General features: G+C 38.9%; 2 protein-coding genes across 2 annotated transcripts; both read left to right on the forward strand.

Annotated features, from left to right (window-relative positions):
• The first annotated feature begins 832 nt into the window (after positions 1 to 832).
• On the forward strand, positions 833 to 8,581 carry acadm (acyl-CoA dehydrogenase medium chain). The gene is made up of 12 exons (XM_039814707.1): positions 833 to 961; positions 2,187 to 2,298; positions 3,088 to 3,185; positions 3,526 to 3,595; positions 3,847 to 3,947; positions 4,640 to 4,720; positions 5,196 to 5,326; positions 5,734 to 5,842; positions 6,236 to 6,376; positions 6,874 to 6,969; positions 7,199 to 7,447; positions 7,541 to 8,581. Exons 1-12 carry the CDS (start codon positions 947 to 949, stop codon positions 7,610 to 7,612), a joined length of 1,275 nt encoding a protein of 424 aa, XP_039670641.1. The 5' UTR covers positions 833 to 946; the 3' UTR covers positions 7,613 to 8,581.
• A 3,676-nt stretch (positions 8,582 to 12,257) lies between these two features.
• On the forward strand, positions 12,258 to 20,294 carry rabggtb (Rab geranylgeranyltransferase subunit beta). Its single transcript, XM_039816612.1, has 9 exons — positions 12,258 to 12,350; positions 12,732 to 12,839; positions 13,749 to 13,946; positions 14,831 to 14,936; positions 15,166 to 15,218; positions 16,089 to 16,199; positions 16,499 to 16,624; positions 16,891 to 17,040; positions 18,639 to 20,294. The coding sequence occupies exons 1-9, from the start codon at positions 12,348 to 12,350 to the stop codon at positions 18,777 to 18,779; spliced, it is 996 nt and encodes a 331-aa protein (XP_039672546.1). The 5' UTR covers positions 12,258 to 12,347; the 3' UTR covers positions 18,780 to 20,294.
• Positions 20,295 to 20,913: the final 619 nt, after the last annotated feature.

The following is a 20,913-nucleotide window of genomic DNA, read 5'->3' on the forward strand; positions in this document are numbered from 1 at the left end:
TGGAGGACCACCTGTTGAAGATAAATTTGTCATAAGATCTATAAAGAAAATTGTGCAGCACTTGCTCTACAAAGTAGGAAAGAATGCAAATTTGAGGGTACAGTACAGCTAGAAAAATATAAACTGATCATAAATTCCTCATATCTCAAGTTGAATGTTAATTGTAAAACAATAACAGTGTATTGAAATAAAGTTAACCGTAGAAAGAAGCAGATCATAGAAATCTCTTTAGAACTAATTAACTTTACTCTGGTTTATCTCTGACAAAAGGAAGTAATGGCTGAATGAAATCAAATGTTTGTGTCTGACCGACAAACCAGATATTCTGGTATGTATACCCACCACCGTCTGAGTACCCTACATGTAATGTCTAACAATATAAACTTTCAGCTTCACATTCACAAGCATAACCACAACATACCAATGTATTAGTGTGTATGGGGCAGCCAGCCAAATCTTCCTGAAAGTAAATTAATACATAAATTCATAATTTTTTAGAATTGTATTTCCTCAATGCATCAAAAATATTTTTTTCACACCTAGAGAAACTACCCTGACAACTGTCACACCAAATCTGGGATCAATCAGAGCTTGCATTATAAAATTACCTTAGTGCAGGAGTATCATCTCTTTTGCTTGGCTTTATTTAGCACTTATTTCATTTATGGGGTGTGTCACACAATTTATACAATAAACAATTTTATGATAAAATCGATTTCATACCGGGGAGACCTAAGAGAATATGAAAACATTAGAGGGTGCATTCCCTCAAGCGGTTAGGTAACAAACTGGGGTAAAGGGTAAAAGTAATTTTCCGGATGCTGAGACCAGCGACACGTAATCAATCCTGCTGCTGTGATTGGCTGAGAAGGCGGATATTAATATGTAGGACAAAGGTTGCGGTGGGCCAGTTTGTTTATGCGACTTGTGCAGTACTAACACAACAATGCTGCTCAACAAGGTAAGTGTCTTCAGCGATAATTCTCCATCTTGTTTTCACAGTTTTAGTTAATTATATACGGGTCGCCGCAGCTTGTTGTCCCCCTGACGCAGCTACATTTTAATTTTTTCGAGTCAACCAAGTGAAAGCTTTGCTAGCTAACTTACGTCATTGGCTAACGTTAGCTCGCTAGCTAACAGCGTCAACTTTTTTTAAGACATTTTAAGACGCTTTTATCATTGTGTTTACACTATCTACCTGTATTACACAGTGACGTTTGTACCTCTTATGTATTACTATTAGTTAGCTACATTAGTCATAGAGCTAAGCCTCTGTCTTTCTGTAAAATATAATCAGCTACCTGGATATCTTTGAAAAACCCAGAAGGTCGTTTACTAAGACTTATTGAAGGTAACGTTAAACGCATACAAATAATTTGCTTTACTAGTATATTGGCGCATAGGAGTAAACATTGTAAGAGCGAGAATTAAACTAAAAGCAACGTTACAACAAAAGTCAGGAAACTTATATATATAAAAAAAATATGTAAAAATATATCTGTAACAAAAAATTAAAAGCGAGTACTGCAAAATTCAAGAATCACAAATTTAGAATAAACCTTACATTCAAATGTGAAGAATATAAATATGTACACTATATCTGTTTTTAAAATGAATAAAGGTAAGGAAAAAAGTGCATTACATCGGAGAGCATGGATGAGTTTTTTTTTTTTGTGGCTTTGACCAACTGCCACTTGGCTCGTTTGAAAGCCATGATGTCTCTCTCTCTCTCTCATGGGTGGGCCACATTCTCTGGGCGGGCAAAGCGGAGAAAGGGGAGGTAACCTTGCTCCTTATGCCCTCATAAGGAGCAAGATTCCAGATCGGCCCATCTGAGCTTTCATTTTCTCAAAGGCAGAGCAGGATACCCAGGGCTCGGTTTACACCTATCACCATTTCTAGCCACTGGGGAACCATAGGTAGGCTGGGGGAACGCATATTAATGTTAAAATACCTCAAAGTGATCTCTGTTTTATTGTCAAACATTGTAGAGTATTTATTTTTCAGGGAAATCAATGCCTAACTCTGACTTGAATGTAATGGTTATACATGCTAAAAGGCAGAAAATGGAGCTAATGTTTTACTAACTAAATACTTTTAAAGAGTAGAAGGTGTGGAGGTCTCATGTTTAAATTGAATGTAACTTAACTTTGTTGTATATTGCTGATTTTCTCCTCCATGCACAGGTTCTCAAAGCCAGTGTACGGTCTGGGATCCGGCTGCAGAGCTCCAGTGCTGCTGCTGCTGCATCCAGTGTTGCAGGATCCCACAGCACAGCTTCCCTTGGCTACTCATTTGGTGAGTAGGATGTAGAAACCTTTATATAATTTTAAAGGATATGTTCACATTTTGTCATATGTGCTTTATAACAACACTTGCATGGCCACATTTTTGGTCACTGTAATTGTTCCTCCTGTCCGTACTGGCACTGATAGATCCCTTCCTAAAGCGACTCTGATGTGACAAAATGCAATGTCCTTATTTTATGCAAAAATATATTCCAAAGTTTATTTGAGGCTTCAGCAGTCTGACAAATCAAGTGGATATCTTCCAAAGTTAGTCTTTGTTGGGTAAAATCCCCTATTTGTTTCAATTTAACACACTTTTCTTTTCCTTGAGGTAACTTTATACTTATCAATTCGTCCACCATTTACATTGAAATCACTTTAAGAAGATTTTAGATTTTTTTTTCTAAATGATGATGATAATAATAATAATAATAATAATAATTATAAAAAAAACTGTTTTGCACAACATGTATCTTTAGGTTTGTGGTAAAGCCACTGTACCATGCAGAGAAGGCATAATAAAAGTGGCACTATATCACTGTTAAGCTGCTAAACTTTAATAAACTGTCAAGCCAAATGAAGGATGCTTCAGACGTTATCAGTCACGTGGTTTTCCTCATTTGATATAAGATCTGACACAATGTATTGAAATGGTGCACTTAACAGGAGTGAAACAAGCATTTGGGCTTTGGTATCATCCGCCCAAGTCTATTTAAACAGGAGAAATGTGTGCATTTTCTTTTTAAAGTGTGTGTTTTAATGTGCTCATTGTGGGTCTTCTTGCTGCCTTGGTTCACAGAGCTGACGGATCAGCAAAAGGAGTTCCAACAGCTGGCGAGGAAGTATGCACGTGAAGAGATCATCCCTGCAGCAGCTGCTTATGACCGGAGTGGTGAAGTGAGTATAGCCCAAAGATTAGGCAGCAGTGAATGTATATGCAGGTTAAATAAGGCTTGACTTGATGGTTGACTGACACGAAAGCAGGTTTAAAAACTCTATCCTGATGTGAAATTTGGCTGATTATAGTTTTAAGACTAATTGCATAGAATAATTCAACCTAAGACACCTACACTTGTGTAGAAAATGCAGTACATAATGAATAGATTTGAGTTCCACTACTGACTTCTTTTGCACAAATATTTGCACAATTCACTAGCATTAATATAGCCTTATCTTAAATTGGGGCTCAGAATAGAAAATAAAAAGTTTGAATAACACCTGTCTTGTCATTTTGCAGTATCCTGTCCCCATCATCAAGAAGGCATGGGAGCTTGGTCTAATGAACAGCCACATTCCACAAGAATATGGTACATTATGTTCTTGTTCATTGACTATTTGAAAATAGCCTGTCCTATTTTAAACTTTTGCATAACATTATCCTGGCTGCCCCCTTTGTGGTAGGCCATGCAGATCCTGGCACATCTTGTCTTGCTTCAATTTAGTTTGTAGATGATGGCCTTAAACCAGTGGTTTTTTATATTGTGTCAGGCAAGATGGCTAATGTCCGTTCGAAAACCCTGTGAGAAACCCTGTTGTGTTAATCTCTTGTTGTATTCAGGTGGAATGGGCTTGTCCATCTTTGACAGCTGTCTTATCACAGAAGAGTTGGCTTATGGCTGCACAGGAGTCCAGACTGCTATCGAGGCAAACTCTCTGGGAGTAAGTTGTTGTTGTTTATCAGGGTTGCTAGTGTTTAATTTGCTCTTTACCAGTTTTTAAAAACTGGGTTAATTCAAATCACCAAAAAATAGTCTTTTAAGGTGTCCACCGCTGGGGATGACCCCCAAACCAGATTGGAACTAGTGCCAAATTTTAAGAAAACCTGTATGTTAAAGGTCTTTGCTATTATCGGTACTTGGTTAACGTTTTACTTGAATTGCCAACATGTGTGTTCTTTACTGTAAGTGCAATCAAACATTTGTAAGTAAGTACTCTTCCTACTTCCTTTTTATGTGGTTGGTTAATCTACAAATGTATACAGCTTCAGAATACTGAAGAATGTAAATGAATTGTTGGGATCAACCATACGCATAATGTTTTCAATTAGACCTGTGCTGCTACTCACTTGGCAGTAGTGTTCATAGGCATCTTTGCTTTTCATTGACTCAAGAAGGAGTGAGCTACTTTTAACAGTCCACAAAAAGCAGAAGGCTGCTCACTGAACCTTCTACAATGTTATTTCATTAGAGACAGGGTCATGCATTGGGGGTTAAGAGCACTGTTCCTACTGAGGATTATGGATATAATTGTCTAAAATAAATATTTCCAGTATCTGCGTCCGTCCTAACCATAATTAATAACTGTGGTTGTAGCTCAGTTAGAATTGAGTTCCATCTGTTTCTCCCACCCAGCAAATGCCTGTTATTATAGCCGGCAGTGACACACAGAAGAGGAAATACCTGGGAAGGATGACTGAGGAGCCTCTTATGTGTGTAAGTACAGTATTTATTTGTAGGAGGACACGTTTTGTACAGTGGTGGAAAATAACTAAGTATACTTAAATACTTCATGAGGTACTTGAGTATAGCCAATTTATGCTACTTTTGATAAACTCATAATCCATCTTAAATGTGTGGACTTTCTTAATCCCGTAGTTAACTGTCTGGTTTTTCAAAAGTTGCAGCCCCACTAAATAGAAAGTTTCCTAGCAATTCCTTACCATGCTGTTCAAACTAGTGTTGGATCTTGCCTCACATACTGCACTGTTGACAATGAGATTATCTCACTCTGTGCAAGCTAAATGGCTTCTTGTAAAGGAAGGAACATAAGCCCTGACATATCATGGTACTACTTTTTACTAATGTGTGTTGACATCTGCAAAAACAGAAGAAATAATGAAAAATGGTACTGCTCTAATTTGCATCAGATCAGACCGGGTTAACTTACTGTGTGGTGTGTTTTCGGCAGGCGTACTGTGTGACCGAGCCCGGCGCGGGCTCTGATGTGGCCGGCCTCAAGACCCGGGCTGTGAGGATGGGTGATGAGTATGTTGTTAATGGGCAGAAGATGTGGATCACCAATGGTGGGAAAGCTAACTGGTGTGTACCATTGCTCTCATTGTAAACAACGAGTATACGCTCAAGTGCTACTTTTTACGTCAATTCAACTTTCTGATGATTGTGGAGCAGAGGTGTATAGTCCAGGTGCCAGAAAGTAAAAATCCTGCCATGTTTTTGGATCTGCCTCTACATCTAGAACAGGTGTTTTCACTAACGAGCTCATCTACCTGGTAGAGGAGCTGGTTTAGTGATGGTTGGGACAGCTGCTGGACAGGATTTCTACTTTCTGGCACCTGGACTATACACCTCTGTTGTGGAGGCTGGAGTTTGTGGTGCTGCCGAATGATCAGAAAGTTGAATCGACTGTTTCAACAAAAACTGACGTCTGTTGCTCTGAATGTTTTTTTTTTTTTTTTTTACTTTTATACATCATTTCATATTCCTAGGTACTTCCTCCTGGCCCGCACTAACGCAGATCCTAAATGTCCAGCCAGCAAGGCTTTTACTGGCTTCATTGTGGATGCTGACACTCCAGGAATTCAAATAGGAAGGAAGGTAAGATGAGCCACATGACAACACATGACCTGGTTTTGTATTAAGATCATTATTTTCTTGGAGGTTAGAAACATTGTATTAATGGTGGAAATGTGGTTTGTAAGTGATACGTGATGCATGCTTTTGCCCATGTTAGTTTGAAAAAAAAAAAAATTGTGAGATTACAATCTCTTACACCAAATTATGATTTTGAGTAGTGCTGGGCAGTATGACCAAACATTTGTATCGCGTTGTTGTTGTTGTTGTTGTTGTTGTTATTATTATTATAATATTTATTTTTTTAGGGAAAACCTCTGCCATCTAGTCAGGATGGTGCCATAATCTAGTCCAGTAATTTGACATTGATATGTGCATTACAAGATAACATGCCCTGTGTTTGTTTTGTGCTTGTAGGAGATGAACATGGGCCAGAGGTGCTCTGATACCAGAGGCATCACCTTTGAGGATGTGAGAATCCCAAAGGAGAACGTCCTGATCGCAGAGGGATCTGGCTTCAAAATTGCCATGGGTGCCTTTGACAACACTCGTCCACCAGTAAGTCTTCTAACTAAATTGAAATCGTTAATGCAAAGGCTCACTTTTTTTGTTTTTTAAAAGACATAACAAAAATGGGAATTGATTTTATTTAAAAAAAAAAGAAAAGATCAGAAGTAAAACATCTGGGTCTGTATAATCAGCAGCTCTTTTCTTCTTGCATTTCTCTATAAAATGCATGATGATTCAATGATCTGGTATCGTCACAGCAGACCCTTGGTTACAGTGAACTTTAGTCAAGAGTCTTTTTGGATTTGTGTGGACACAAGACATTTGTGAAAATGAGTTCAAACCGATATGTTCCAGGTATTTGGTACACACTGCCTACATGGCATCAAAGACATCACCTAATTGAAGGACATTTCTACCTTTTTCATATCTGATAACCTATTGCTACAAACATGCTCCTTACATGCTTTTTAAACATTGTTAAGCAAATGAAAAACCAATGTTAAGTGTATCTGTCATTGTTTATTAATGTTCTTAATGCAATGCAGGTGGCAGCAGGAGCAACAGGCCTGGCACAGAGAGCTCTTGATGAAGCTACCAATTATGCACTTGAGAGGAAGACCTTTGGCAAAGTTATTGCCGAGGTTTGTTTGCTTTATTTTCTTCTGTTCTGTCGCAGGCTTTACACGCTGATGTACCCCATTTTGAGTTCACTGTATTACAGAATGTTGTATAATGCAAATAACTGTGGCAATGCTGTCTTAACTGTAACTATCATGATAACTGACGGTCAGGTGACATCACGGCTGTACAGTGTTACAAGTAAAAAGAGTACAGGATCAACGGGCCCCTCTGTCTCCTCCTGTTTCACAGCACCAGGCAGTGTCCTTCCTCCTAGCTGAGATGGCGATGAAAGTGGAGCTGGCCAGGATGGCATACCAGCGGTCTGCCTGGGAAGTGGACCAGGGCCGCAAAAACACCTACTACGCCTCCATCGCCAAGGCCTTCGCTGGAGACATCGCCAATCAGGTGGCCACTGATGCTGTTCAGATATTTGGAGGTAACGGCTTCAACAGCGAATACCCGGTGGAGAAGCTGATGAGAGATGCCAAGATCTACCAGGTGGGTGATGATGTGCACTTAATCACTGCCAGCAGAGGTATTTGGCAAAACTTAATTTTCTTGATTACTATCTTTTTGTTTCCTTTTTTGTAGATCTACGAGGGCACTGCTCAAATCCAAAGACTCATTATTGCCCGAGAACACCTGGGAAGATATAAGAAATGAACTCTGCACGCCTGACTTGTCCTCCTTCAAATGTACTTTTGTTGTAACTTTTCTACACATATACATGTGTTCCTGGGAATATATCTGCTTGCTTGTATTCAGGATACATTTGCAGAATGTTGTTTGCCTTAACAGCACTTCATCCTCCCTTTTTAGATTTTTTTTTTTTTTAACTGATCCAGACCCTGAATTGGTAGACATAGTCTACCTTTCTCATCAGAGAACATCAGAACCTGTGAGCAAAACCGGTCCCATTTTTAAAAGGGTTTTTCCGAATGCAGCTCAGAACTGTGGCCTTATTTTGTGACTTGAAGCGTTGAGGATCACAACATTTAGGCAAAAGATCCTATGACCATGTCCTGTCGGGCTGCAGCCTCTGTAGGTTGTAAATAACTGCAGCCAGGCACAAACAGTGCTGCTTTTAAATGCAGTCTGGGCTTTAAACTGTAAAGTTGTTTATCTGGTAAAACAGTGTCTGTCTCAGGGCAACTTGATGAACTTGGACATATTCTACTTTATAAGTTGACAAGCGCAGTCCAAACATGCATTGTTTTTTTGTTTATTCTCATAGGCAATAAAAGCATGCAAAATCAAAGGTTCTTTTTCTCAAAATGTCCAACTGATGCCTTGTTTTACCTTTTTGACATGCTGGCTTTCCCTATTGATCTTCTGCACCAATTCTTCAGATCTTTCGCACAGCAGAACCAATTTTAATCTTGATCTGTAGAAATCCATTTCTCACCAAAATGTGTTAGAAACTGAGAAATTTGTGTCTGATTTAACAACTTTAAAAATGCATGTCTGAAAATGGTTTTATGTCTGATTTAGATATTATGTCCTTAAAGTTTTTCGTTACTCTCCAATGGAGAGAACCTCTGCAGAAAGTATGGATGTAATATGTTCTGTGGTTCAGTTGTTACTGTTAACACATCACTTTTTGACAATGACATAAATGTGAATTCATCAGAAGCTTTAAAGTCTATTTATCTTTTTTCTTTTTTATTTATTCCATTTCAATTTAATCTTGAACTGAACATTGTTTAAGGGTTGTTTTTGGATCGATAATAGAAATTAAGTTTTTTTTTTTTCTGTTTTCATATTTAACTTAGATGAACCAAGAAAACCAAACGAAACTGTTTGTGTATAACTGGTTGAATGACCTGAGTCCAATAAACTGGTTTCCTGCGGGGGGAGTTCCTCTCTGGGAGGCAAACTCATAGATTAATATAGGCTAGAACAGTAAATTCACATTTGGAAAATGATTCTCAATTTCACATATTTTATTAAGTAGACCGGGTAGAAATAAGGGCTTTGAGACGGCCTTCGCGGAGGAGGGGTGAGGAGCTCTCTCTCTCTCCCAAGCTTCCTCGGTGAAGGGAGGCATAGTGGAGGAGCCGCAGAGATGGCAAAAGTACTCACTTCCTGTACTTAAGTAGAAGTACAGATACTTGTGTTAAAAAATACTCTGGTAAAAGTAGAAGTACTGATTTAACTTCTTTACTTAAGTAAAAGTAACAAAGTACAGGCTTTGAAATGTACTTAAAGTATAAAAGTAAAAGTAGCCTTGCGAATGACAACCACTTTTTATGCAAAGCTACCTGGACCACACAAATGTTACTAGAGTGCAAGATGAGAAACTTCAGTGAACATAAAAACCAGGCTCTTTATATGCCATTGTCTACATTTTAAATGGATGTCTGCCAAACATCACATATATGATTAGTGTGACAGAGACTGGGACTCCAGCTTAATAAGATTCGGACTGAGTAGCAAGATATGAATTCAATTGTGATTCTGTGAGAATTCACAGATCCAGTTTCTCTTTTTTTAATCTTCCCCTTAACATTTAAAGGGAATCTACATGTATGTGTGTGTGCTCAAATATAGAAAGAAAATAAAGGATACAATATGAATTACTAAACTTAGATTAATTAAGAAGTTCCCCATACTTTAAGAGTTACACAGCACATTGGCCAGGAGTCATACTTGATGCCTCCTAGCCTTTCTCAAACATCTCTCTCAGATAAGGCCAGGGATGATTGGGAATGTCTTGCTGCTTGTCTGCCTAATCTCTGGGATCTCTGTTTTCTTCATTTTCAATCATGTCGCCGTCCATACTACTAGTGCTAACGTTACCACCATCACGCTGCAATTATTTGCCGCAAATGAATGCAGCCGAATCGGTCGAGTCGTCTTGTAGTGGTGCGTTACATGCAACGTAGCCTACAGTATATTCCCATCCAATTAGATTGAATTCGGTATTGATCACGTGAAAAATAATAACGGTAACTCCAGCGAAATTATTTGAAACTTGTTAGTGAGGACTAGATTAGGACCTTGTTTAAAACTGATGCTGGTTTCCAACTTCGCCAACTTTCCAGGTGTGTCTGTAAAACACGGACAGAGACAACTTCTCTCTTTTGATGCTTTACAAGCAACGTGAAACCTAGCTAACAGGTGAAGAACACAAACAACTAAATCCCTAGCTAACCTACTTTAACTCTGCAGGAACTATAGACCAATACAACAACAGGCTTAAATGAACTGACAACATAAGTTATACTACTTACAGTTCTCAAGGACGCACACACACCATCTCAACTGATTATCCTCCGGACAGCAGTCTCTCTTTCTTTTTTCTCACTTTTTTTCTGTGTGGCGCACGCGCCCGCTCGCGGTGTGAGGCGCGTGTCCGCGCTATTCTCCGACATTACGACCTCTTGTACAAAACTAAAATAACGAGCCAATTTTTAAAATGTAAGGAGTAGAAAGTACCGATATTCATGTTAAAATGTAAGGAGTAAAAGTAAAAAGTCGCCACAAAAATAAATAGTAAAGTAGAAATATCCGAAAAATCTACTTAAGTACAGTAACGAAGTATTTGTACTTCGTTACTTCCCATCTCTGCTCCTTACATTTTAACATGAATATCGGTACTTTCTACTCCTTACATTTTAAAAATTGGCTCGTTACTTTAGTTTTGTACAAGAGGTCGTAATGTCGGAGAATAGCGCGGACACGCGCCTCACACCGCGAGCGGGCGCGTGCGCCACACAGAAAAAAGTGAGAGAAAAGAAAGAGAGACTGCTGTCCGGAGGATAATCAGTTGAGATGGTGTGTGTGCGTCCTTGAGAACTGTAAGTAGTATAACTTATGTTGTCAGTTCATGTAAGCCTGTTGTTGTATTGGTCTAGTTCCTGCACAGTTAAAGTAGGTTAGCTAGTGATTTAGTTGTTTGTGTTCTTCACCTGTTAGCTAGGTTTCACGTTGCTTGTAAAGCATCAAAAGAGAGAAGTTGTCTCTGTCCGTGTTTTACAGACACACCTGGAAAGTTGGCGAAGTTGGAAACCAGCATCAGTTTTAAACAAGGTCCTAATCTAGTCCTCACTAACAAGTTTCAAATAATTTCGCTGGAGTTACCGTTATTATTTTTCACGTGATCAATACCGAATTCAATCTAATTGGATGGGAATATACTGTAGGCTACGTTGCATGTAACGCGCCACTACAAGACGACTCGACCGATTCGGCCGCATTCATTTGCGGCAAATAATTGCAGCTTGATGGTGGTAACGTTAGCACTAGTAGTATGGACGGCGACATGATTGAAAATGAAGAAAACAGAGATCCCAGAGATTAGGCAGACAAGCAGCAAGACGTTCCCAATCATCCCTGGCCTTATCTGAGAGAGATGTTTGAGAAAGGCTAGGAGGCATCAAGTATGACTCCTGGCCAATGTGCTGTGTAACTCTTAAAGTATGGGGAACTTCTTAATTAATCTATGTTTAGTAATTCATATTGTATCCTTTATTTTCTTTCTATATTTGAGCACACACACATACATGTAGATTCCCTTTAAATGTTAAGGGGAAGATTAAAAAAAGAGAAACTGGATCTGTGAATTCTCACAGAATCACAATTGAATTAATATCTTGCTACTCAGTCCGAATCTTATTAAGCTGGAGTCCCAGTCTCTGTCACCATAATCATATATGTGATGTTTGGCAGACATCCATTTAAAATGTAGACAATGGCATATAAAGAGCCTGGTTTTTATGTCCACTGAAGTTTCTCATCTTGCACTCTAGTAACATTTGTGTGGTCCAGGTAGCTTTGCATAAAAAGTGGTTGTCATTCGCAAGGCTACTTTTACTTTTATACTTTAAGTACATTTCAAAGCCTGTACTTTGTTACTTTTACTTAAGTAAAGAAGTTAAATCAGTACTTCTACTTTTACCAGAGTATTTTTTAACACAAGTATCTGTACTTCTACTTAAGTACAGGAAGTGAGTACTTTTGCCATCTCTGGTAAGGAGTAAAAGTAAAAAGTCGCCACAAAAATAAATAGTAAAGTAAAGTAGAAATATCCGAAAAATCTACTTAAGTACAGTAAGGAAGTATTTGTACTTCGTTACGAAGTATTTGTACTTCGTTACTTCCCATCTCTGAGGAGCCGGGATGCAGTAATGCAGTCTCAGTAGAGGAAGAAGACATTGATGGAGTCATCTTGTAAGCTTGGGTCAGAAGAAGTAGACAAAAACAATCAAGTGAAGTGGTAAAAAAAGTACTTCGGAATTGTGTAAAGTATGTGCACTTAGATTTGATTTTGAGTATTCGGCAGGATGGATGTAGACTGTGGTACAGTCTCTGAAGCAGAAGGTGGCGGTATTGCACTTAAAACCAACTGCCGTAAAAACTCAAGAAGAAGAAGACTGATCATGCGAACGTTTTCAGAATGGTAACTGGCGTCAAATTGTAGCTAAATGTTATAGTTAGTCCGCTTAGTTTAAGAAAACATTATAGCCGAAGTGAATAGAAATGTCTACTTGTCTTTGTTCTGTCTGACTTTAGTGTCACATTGACTGCTAATCTGTGACAGCAGCTAACTAAAGTAAAATGGCTAAAATGTAGCTAGCATCCGTGTTAGCATGTAGCTCGTTGATAGCACAACCTGTCAATAGTCACCTATTTACATATTAAGTCATTTAGCTACGTACTATGAGTTCACTCAGTATCAGGTTTGACAGCGAAACGATAGATGTTATAATTGAATCATATTGAAACGGGGTCAGTTAGAATGTGTGGCATGTTTTAAACATGTTGATGTGTTTATTGTCAGGGTACCCAAGTGAAAGATGTCATCATTAAGCCTGACGCTCCCAGCACACTGCTGCTGGACAAACATGCAGACTACATCGCTGCCTACGGCTCCAAAAAGGATGACTATGTGAGTAAAAGGCAATCATATGTGCTGCCTAGATGGTTTTTGTTCTACCTTAGACAGCTTTGTCAACTTCACGTTACTTTAGTGTACTTTTACTTTGGCTGTTTTCATTGTTTGGGCTATGCAAGATTTTATGCTACAGCATACAATGACATTTAGACAAAAGTGTGCTTCCAACTTTGTGGCAAAAGTTTGATCTTGTACCCATCCAACACCTTTTGTAAACTGTAAGCCAGACCTTATCACCAGACATCAGTGTTGGACCTCACAAGTGCTCTTGTGGCTGAATGGGAGCAAATTCCTGCAGCCAGACAATCTTGTGGAAAACCTGACACCAGAAGAGTGGAGAAGTTGGAAAAAAACACTAACCAAAGAACAATTTATACCATCTCCTTTTTATGTTATCATAGGTTATATTTTACTAGAACAAATTAATTTGTAACATTTCTCAGAAAAAGTGTCTCTTTTCCAACAACACTACAAGTTTCTTTTATTACAAATGGGGAAAAAAAAAAATCCAAATTAATGCATATATTTGTTCAGTATGTACTGAATTAGATTACATACTGCTAGCACTTTTATTTTGAAATTGTAATTTTTAGGACATTTAGAAAATGCCTGTATGCCTTTTATAATTACTAAACTGGTAAGATTAAGTGGTAGGATGACTGATGCCTACTCATTTTAATTGTATTAGTGGTCTCATTTCAATTTCATAGATGTAAATATTAAAATAATAGGCCCTTTTCTCTGGTCAGCAAACTTTAAATGTACAATTTCTGTATTGCTATCTGTGTGAACGGATAACAAAAGTTATGGTTTAAACTTTAAATATCTGTGGGACATGTGGTATTACAGCTCCTGCTGTATTATTTCCTCTTTTTCATTTGTGTCCTATTTGTGTTGGTCCAGGAGTACACGCTGTCAGAGTACCTGAGGATGAGCGGCATCTACTGGGGTCTGACGGTGATGGACCTGATGGGGCAGCTGCCCCGGATGAACCGGCAGGAGATCATAGACTTCATTAAAGCCTGTCAGCACGAGTGTGGAGGCATCAGCGCCAGCATCGGACACGACCCCCACCTACTCTACACCCTCAGCGCCGTCCAGGTGACTGAAAGACAGTCAACTTGACATTTGACAGATGGACCAATTTATTCTTGTTTTCACATCCACTTTTATACTGAGAGAAGTTGGAATTGTTACCAACTAGAAAGACAATACTTTGCTGTGATTTGAGGTTGATGAGATGTCGTCCTCTATACAATAAATCAAATAGGCCGAGAATTTATAAACCAGAAATTTTAATTGATTTTATTCCTGGATGACATACAGAGCTTTAAAATAAATGTGGTGCTCACTCATTTTTATTTATTCATTTCATTGGAAGTCTCTTTTACTGTAATTTTCTAGCAATTTCAGTGGTTAATGCTGTATATTTCACTGTCTTGAGCAGCCTCAGTGGTTTTTAAGATTTCATTTCTTCTGAAGGATCCTTATGATTTAAAATTATATTTGTATTTATCTCCCAGCAAAACTTCTCAATTTGTTTGTTAGCTACAGGTTTGTACATTAGCTTGATTGCTCTGCAACTCCTGTGCTTAGTCTTTTCTGGTTTATGACTTTTTTATTTTTGGTTTACTGACTTACTTAGGCCTTTGTGTTCCCCAAAATCATAAGCCATCAACGAAAGAATTTCATCAATGTTTCTGTAGCATATATTTTTTGCAAAACCAAGCCCGGCCTTCCACCATTTCTGGTTTCCTGTTTGTTGATTTGTTAGTCCTCTCCCCTAGCTTATTGTCCTCCAAGTGATGTATTACAGTCTCACATGGGATCAGACAGATTTAGGGTTGTGTACAAGCTGTCTCTGCATGTCAAGCCCAACCAACTCCTGCTACTGCGTAGTGAAAGCTGCAACTGGTACAGCAGTAATTCATACCAGCAGCGCAAGACAGGTTTTTGGTTTAATTACTGTATTATTTTTTCCTCAGATCCTGTGCTTGTATGACAATGTAGATGCACTTGATGTGGACAAAGTGGTGGAATACATCAAAGGGCTGCAGCAGGAAGACGGCTCATTTGCAGGGGACAAATGGGGTGAGCAAGATTTACTCTGATCTGTGTTGTCTCAGGAAACATTTGCACACAAGAATTTTAATACAGGGGTTAAAATAATAGGCAATGTCCGCACACAATTTAATACAAATATACAACTTAAATAATTGAAATCCCAGTAAAACCATACAGTCGTTCTCATTTATTCAAATTATAGTTTGCTTTAAATATATATAATATTAAAGTAGTATAATGTTGTGTAACTTTACAGGAGAAATAGACACAAGATTTTCCTTCTGTGCTGTTGCCACACTTGCATTACTGGTATGTATATAATAACAGTTTTTCTCACTTTTTTGTCTTCACACAACACTACAACTAGAGCCTGGCCGATATGGGATTTTTGAGACGGATACCCATCGTAGAGGGGGAAAATTCACCGATTACCGATTTGGCCCTGATATAGTGAATTTTTGAGTTGGAATGAAAATAGACCTGTATGGATCTATGTGGATTGTGTATGACCATGTAAATGTAGTCAGAAGGCTGCTTTCTTAAAGGTGCTCGAAGCGATGTCACGTGTTTTTAGGCTACTTTTTTTGTCGCATACAGCAAACATCTCCTCGCTATCCGCTAGCTGCCTGTCCCATGAACACACTGTAAAAAAACACAGTCTCTGTAGCCAGCCCAGGCTCCACAAACGGCAACAAAAACAAACTGGCCAACCTGCATTACGAAACATACCAAACAGTCTTCCAGCGTTCCAGCCTATAACCGACGAGAAGGATTTTGGGGTGGGGGTTGGGGGGTTAGTGCGCAGAAACATGGAAGGGAGGGAGAGGGGACGGGATGAGGAGGAGGGAGGGCCGAGCTAGCCTCGTTTTGTTTGAAAATAATTCGAACGTCAACAACAAGTGACATCACCCAGTATCGCTTAGAGCACCTTTTAAACAAATAATTTTATTAAAGAATATTTAACATTATCATACATTATATACAAAGCATTGTTTTCTGCATTATTTGTTCTAGTAAAAAAAAAAAAGTATATCTGTGCACGATGGACAACATATATGCCGATAGCGATAAATGCCGATATGTCTGCGATAGGCCATTATCGGCTGATAAAATCGGTCTGGCTCTAAGTGTAACACTTTATAGTCTGACGATGACTCTCTGTCCTCTCCTCCTTGCAAGGGCAAGATGGACACAATAAATGTTGACAAAGCTGTAGAGTTCGTCTTGTCCTGTATGAACTTTGACGGAGGTTTTGGCTGCAGACCTGGTTCAGAGTCTCATGCTGGTCAGGTGAGTCCACTGATGTTCTTGTATAGTGAATGGCCGTCTCTGTGGGACTTAAGTTGCTAGTTCCCACATAAAGGTTATCAGACAGTTGAATTATTAACACATCACAAATGTGAGGCTGTAGGCTGTTCTTGTGGGAGTCTGACGCATAACGGAGAGATTGTCAATCCCCGACACTAACATGATGAAATATTCTCACTCTGGAAGGTGGCTGGTATTACATTTATACCCCTCCTGAGCAGTTACATGTTAAAATCCTTCTCAAATGTAATCTTTATGGTCTTGTCCCTTCTGTCCGTCAGATTTACTGCTGCTCTGGCTTCCTGTCGCTCACCGGTCAGCTGCACCAGGTGAACGCTGACCTTCTGGGCTGGTGGCTCTGCGAGAGGCAGCTGCCGTCCGGAGGCCTCAATGGACGACCGGAGAAGGTTTGTCCTCTCCAGATGCTGTAGTGGGGAAAACCTTTTTTAAATAAAAAACAAATCAGGACAGCATCTGTTGTAGTAGTTTAACCTGCAACATATGTACTCTAAATATAATTGAGACTTCTAAATTAGCCAAAGTAGTTCAGTCATTTGTAAAATAAAATAGTATATCTACATCTGTACTTACTGTTGAAAGGCATTGAAGCTAATACTTCAATCAGATTTAGTTACAGTACTGACCAAGCTCTGGTTTTGTTTGTCTCATTCAGCTTCCAGATGTGTGCTACTCGTGGTGGGTTTTGGCATCGCTGAAAATCATTGGTCGGATCCACTGGATCGACAAGGCCAAGCTGCGATCGTTTATACTGGCCTGTCAAGACGAGGAGACTGGAGGTTTTGCTGACAGACCGGGAGACATGGTGAGCTGTCAAACACAACCAACTCCTGCATGCTGCAATGGAAAGGGGGAATGTATTAGACCTGTCTGTTCCCAAAATCCTGTCTCCATGTAAGCCTGTCGGCACCTCCATGATCCCATCATTTGTCTCTCTGTCTCCTATATATTTTCAACCAGTAAAAAGATTTAAGATAAAAGTTATCTCGCTGATACACTTCAGAACTTCTTTTTTTAAAGATTATTTTTTTGGGGGCTTTTTTCCTTTTATTTGATAGTAACAGTGGATAGACAGGAAAGGTGGGAGAGAGATGGGGGTTGACAAGCAGCAAAGGGCCGCAGGTCAGACTCAAACCCGGGCCGCTGCAAAGGACTCAGCCTACATGGGGTGCACGCTCTTACTGGGTGAGCTAGAGGTCGCCCCCCCCCCCACACTCAGAACTTCTTAAGTACTGTAAGGTTTTAGATTAGATTCTACTTTATTGTCATTGCAGAGAGTATGCAGTTCAGCATCTAACCAGAAGTGTAAAAAGCAGTAAAGTGCAGAGTAATGTACAGATTAATATATAGAATAGAGTATACAATAAAAAGTAAGGGGTTTGAAAACAGCATATACAGTATGAGCAGTATGAACATAGTAATCAGTGCAGGTATAGTATACAATAAAACATTACAGAAGTAGACATGTACAGAACAAACAGCGGTAGGTCTCAGAGGTATGAGATGGATACGGTGTATATGCTATAGATCCAATATGTACAGTATAGACAGTGGTATAAATATGAATTGTCTTTAGGTCAGTTGATACAGTATGCACAGTACTGTCCATACGTTTGGAAATGTATAGAGAAGAAGTCAAATGTTTGTATAATACTGTACATGTACTGTGTATTGAATTGATATGGTTCATTACTTAATCAGCAGAAAACCCAAAGAAAAATATCACATGATCACATTGCCTGCATATTTTTCCTCCTTACCTACGAATTATGCAAATGCATTGTTTTCAGTTTCACCATTGCTATTTCAATATTGACTTTATAAACTCTAACCAGTGTTAGTGAAATAGCAGCCTTTACGTACAAGTGGATCCTTACCTATACTGGATTCTAAGCTTGTTAAGGAGTGAGAGAGAACACAAGTTTTATATTTTTTTAAATTTAGAAAGAGGACGCTCATCTCTGCTGCATTCAATCCCACACTTCTCAACACTTGATGTACTTGATTTAGATGTCTACTATATGATGCACATCCTCATATTCTTTCTTTGCCAAAATCTGTGCTAAGATGTTTATTTTTTTATTCTACTAAATAAATTAAATTGGCAGTTGGAAATGTAGGATTCGCAAATACATTTTATATACACAGCCCACATGCAATTCAAGGGGCAGTGCAGGGCCAACCATGGTACGGCACCCCTGGAACCAGTTTGGGCGTTTCGGGGCCTTCCTGTGAGGCAAACTGGCACCTACCAGTCCACACTCCATACTTGGTCCGTAGACTTGAACCGTCCCCGTGGACTGAGCTAATGCCAACCATAGTGGAGGAGGACGTGCAACTTCTTTTTTGTTTTTGGTATCTCTCTGATTGTCATTAAGTCTCCCGCTCCCTCCTTCTGTGCAGGTGGATCCTTTCCACACTCTGTTCGGAGTTGCAGGTCTCTCCCTTCTCGGAGATGAACAGATCAAGCCAGTGAATCCTGTTCTGTGCATGCCTGAGGATGTCCTGCAGAGGATCAACCTGCAGCCTGACCTCCTCAGCTAGCCTTCTGACACCATCATCCCACCACACTCACACACACCTGCCCTGCTTAACAACCCAACTACCATGGCTGTGTGTCGGGAGCAAAGAGAGGACCACCACACATCGTAGTGTTAGCTGAAGTCTACAGACACATTTTAGATGCAGGTTTCAGTCTATGCTCACTAAGGACAAAAAGAGTTGCGCAGTTCTGACTCGATTCCTCTGAGTCTGTCTTTACACCCTCAACCATTATGTTATCAAGGTACTTTTGTTGATTTTACTGCAAGAGAAGAGTTTGGGAAAGAGATGCTTTGAAGTGTGATCGTCGTTGCTAAAGCCCAGAAATCATTGAGCAACATTCCTTAGCATGTTGACTTACTCACCATGTCGGTTTGTCTGATGGAAAACATGGGACAAACTGTTGTGGAAGTCAGTTTTTTACATCTTTCTTGCTCCCATCACCCTGTGAGGAAGCTTTTTTTCATGTACTTTACCTGAATGATAAAGGAATATTCAATTTAATTTGACAGATTTGTGCATCTGAAACAGATTGTGTGGAACAGACAAGAATGAGAACGTTTGCTCTGTGATTTAATTTTGTTTTTGGGGCTTAAGACACTTGACTGCTTTGTTGTTGGAGAGTTCTGCCTTTTTTTATGCACTTACTGTTTTAAATGAAATAACTTCCGTGTTTGAAAAGTGACAGCATGTAAAGGGCAAAGTATCCTCGTCCTGTTATAAACTTGACCAATCATTCTACTACCGGGTTAATAGGTCTCACAACTGGACATGCGACACATGACTTGTTGCAAACAAAAGATAGTTTCATTAAAATAACTTCAATTTACAGTAAAGAAAATGTTTTTGCATGAATTGGAGCATGGGGCAGTGTTTTTGTTTGACACCAAGAGGTAAAACACATGGTCGTTGTCTCTTGCCAATCCTCAGTCTCAGCTACACTATTTATTTAAATCCATGTTACTCATCACAGCTTTGTTATGCAGCTGTGGACAGAGGGTTTAGATTTGCACCCAAACTGTGTGCAAAATTGAGAAAATTTCAAGTCTTAGGCTTTGATGTGTCTTTTTATGTGTACTAATTTGGTTAAAACTTTTTTTTTCTTTCAGGAAAAAAAAATCTTTATATTGCTGCACTCTTGTCTTACTGAATGCACATTGTATTTTGTTTGATAACTGTTCAGTGTTGACATTGTTACAGAAGGTAAATAAATCACATTTACGTTATGTTGAATTTTTTAGTTTGTTAACGTATTAATTGACATTGTTATGCAAATTAATTGTAAGTCATTACTAAACATTGCACAGTTCTCAAGTAATTGTGCCTCTTAAAGGTGATTAAAATCTGAAAAACAACTCAAAACCTTAACAACTTGTTAAACTACTAGGTCCCATTGTTGTGTTGTGGGGGCAGCTCTAATCCAAAAAGCTGATTACTGTTGCACAACTTAATGTGTGTATATTAATGTAACTTATTTGTAATCTTTGATTGGCAATAAATGTATGATTTCCCCCTCAACTGTGATTTTTGTTTTGATTTGTGTTTGTTTTTGCACTAAATGAGCATTTTAAGAAGCAGATGCCCAGGCCTCAGTATATTAGTGAACTGGTATACTCACTGAGATGATATTAAGGATTAATCTTGTTTTGTAAAGGACAAAATGGACGAAAAAGTGCTCTGCTCAGATAGTTAGTGGATTAAGCTGTTTTTTAGCTCCTTGTATTTGGCAGTGTGGAAAATCCTTTAAGATATAGGATGGATGGTTTTTTGGACAGGACTGGAGACCTTAAACTGCCTAAATTAGAAATACAATCGGGTTATTAATGATTAACTTTGATTATTTTCTAATTTCCTATAAAAACGTATCATTATGCATAACTGTGCTGATCACAGTGAGTATGGGAAAAAGCTGAGCTGGGTTTCTGTTTTATATAGATACAAAATAGTTATATTTCATTTAAGAAAAGTAAAGCCCCCAAAATGTGGTTTAATTGGCTCTTGAGGCCCTATGTATGTAGTAGCCCTATAGCCCCACAGCCGCATGCTCACAATCAAGCGTGTGCTCTGAGTGAATGGTGGCATGGATGTATAAAGACAACGTATTGTGGGAAAACAACATTGCTTAATTAAGGAGACA

Source organism: Perca fluviatilis, chromosome 11, assembly GCF_010015445.1.
Source record: "Perca fluviatilis chromosome 11, GENO_Pfluv_1.0, whole genome shotgun sequence".
Classification (NCBI taxonomy): Eukaryota; Metazoa; Chordata; class Actinopteri; order Perciformes; family Percidae; genus Perca; species Perca fluviatilis.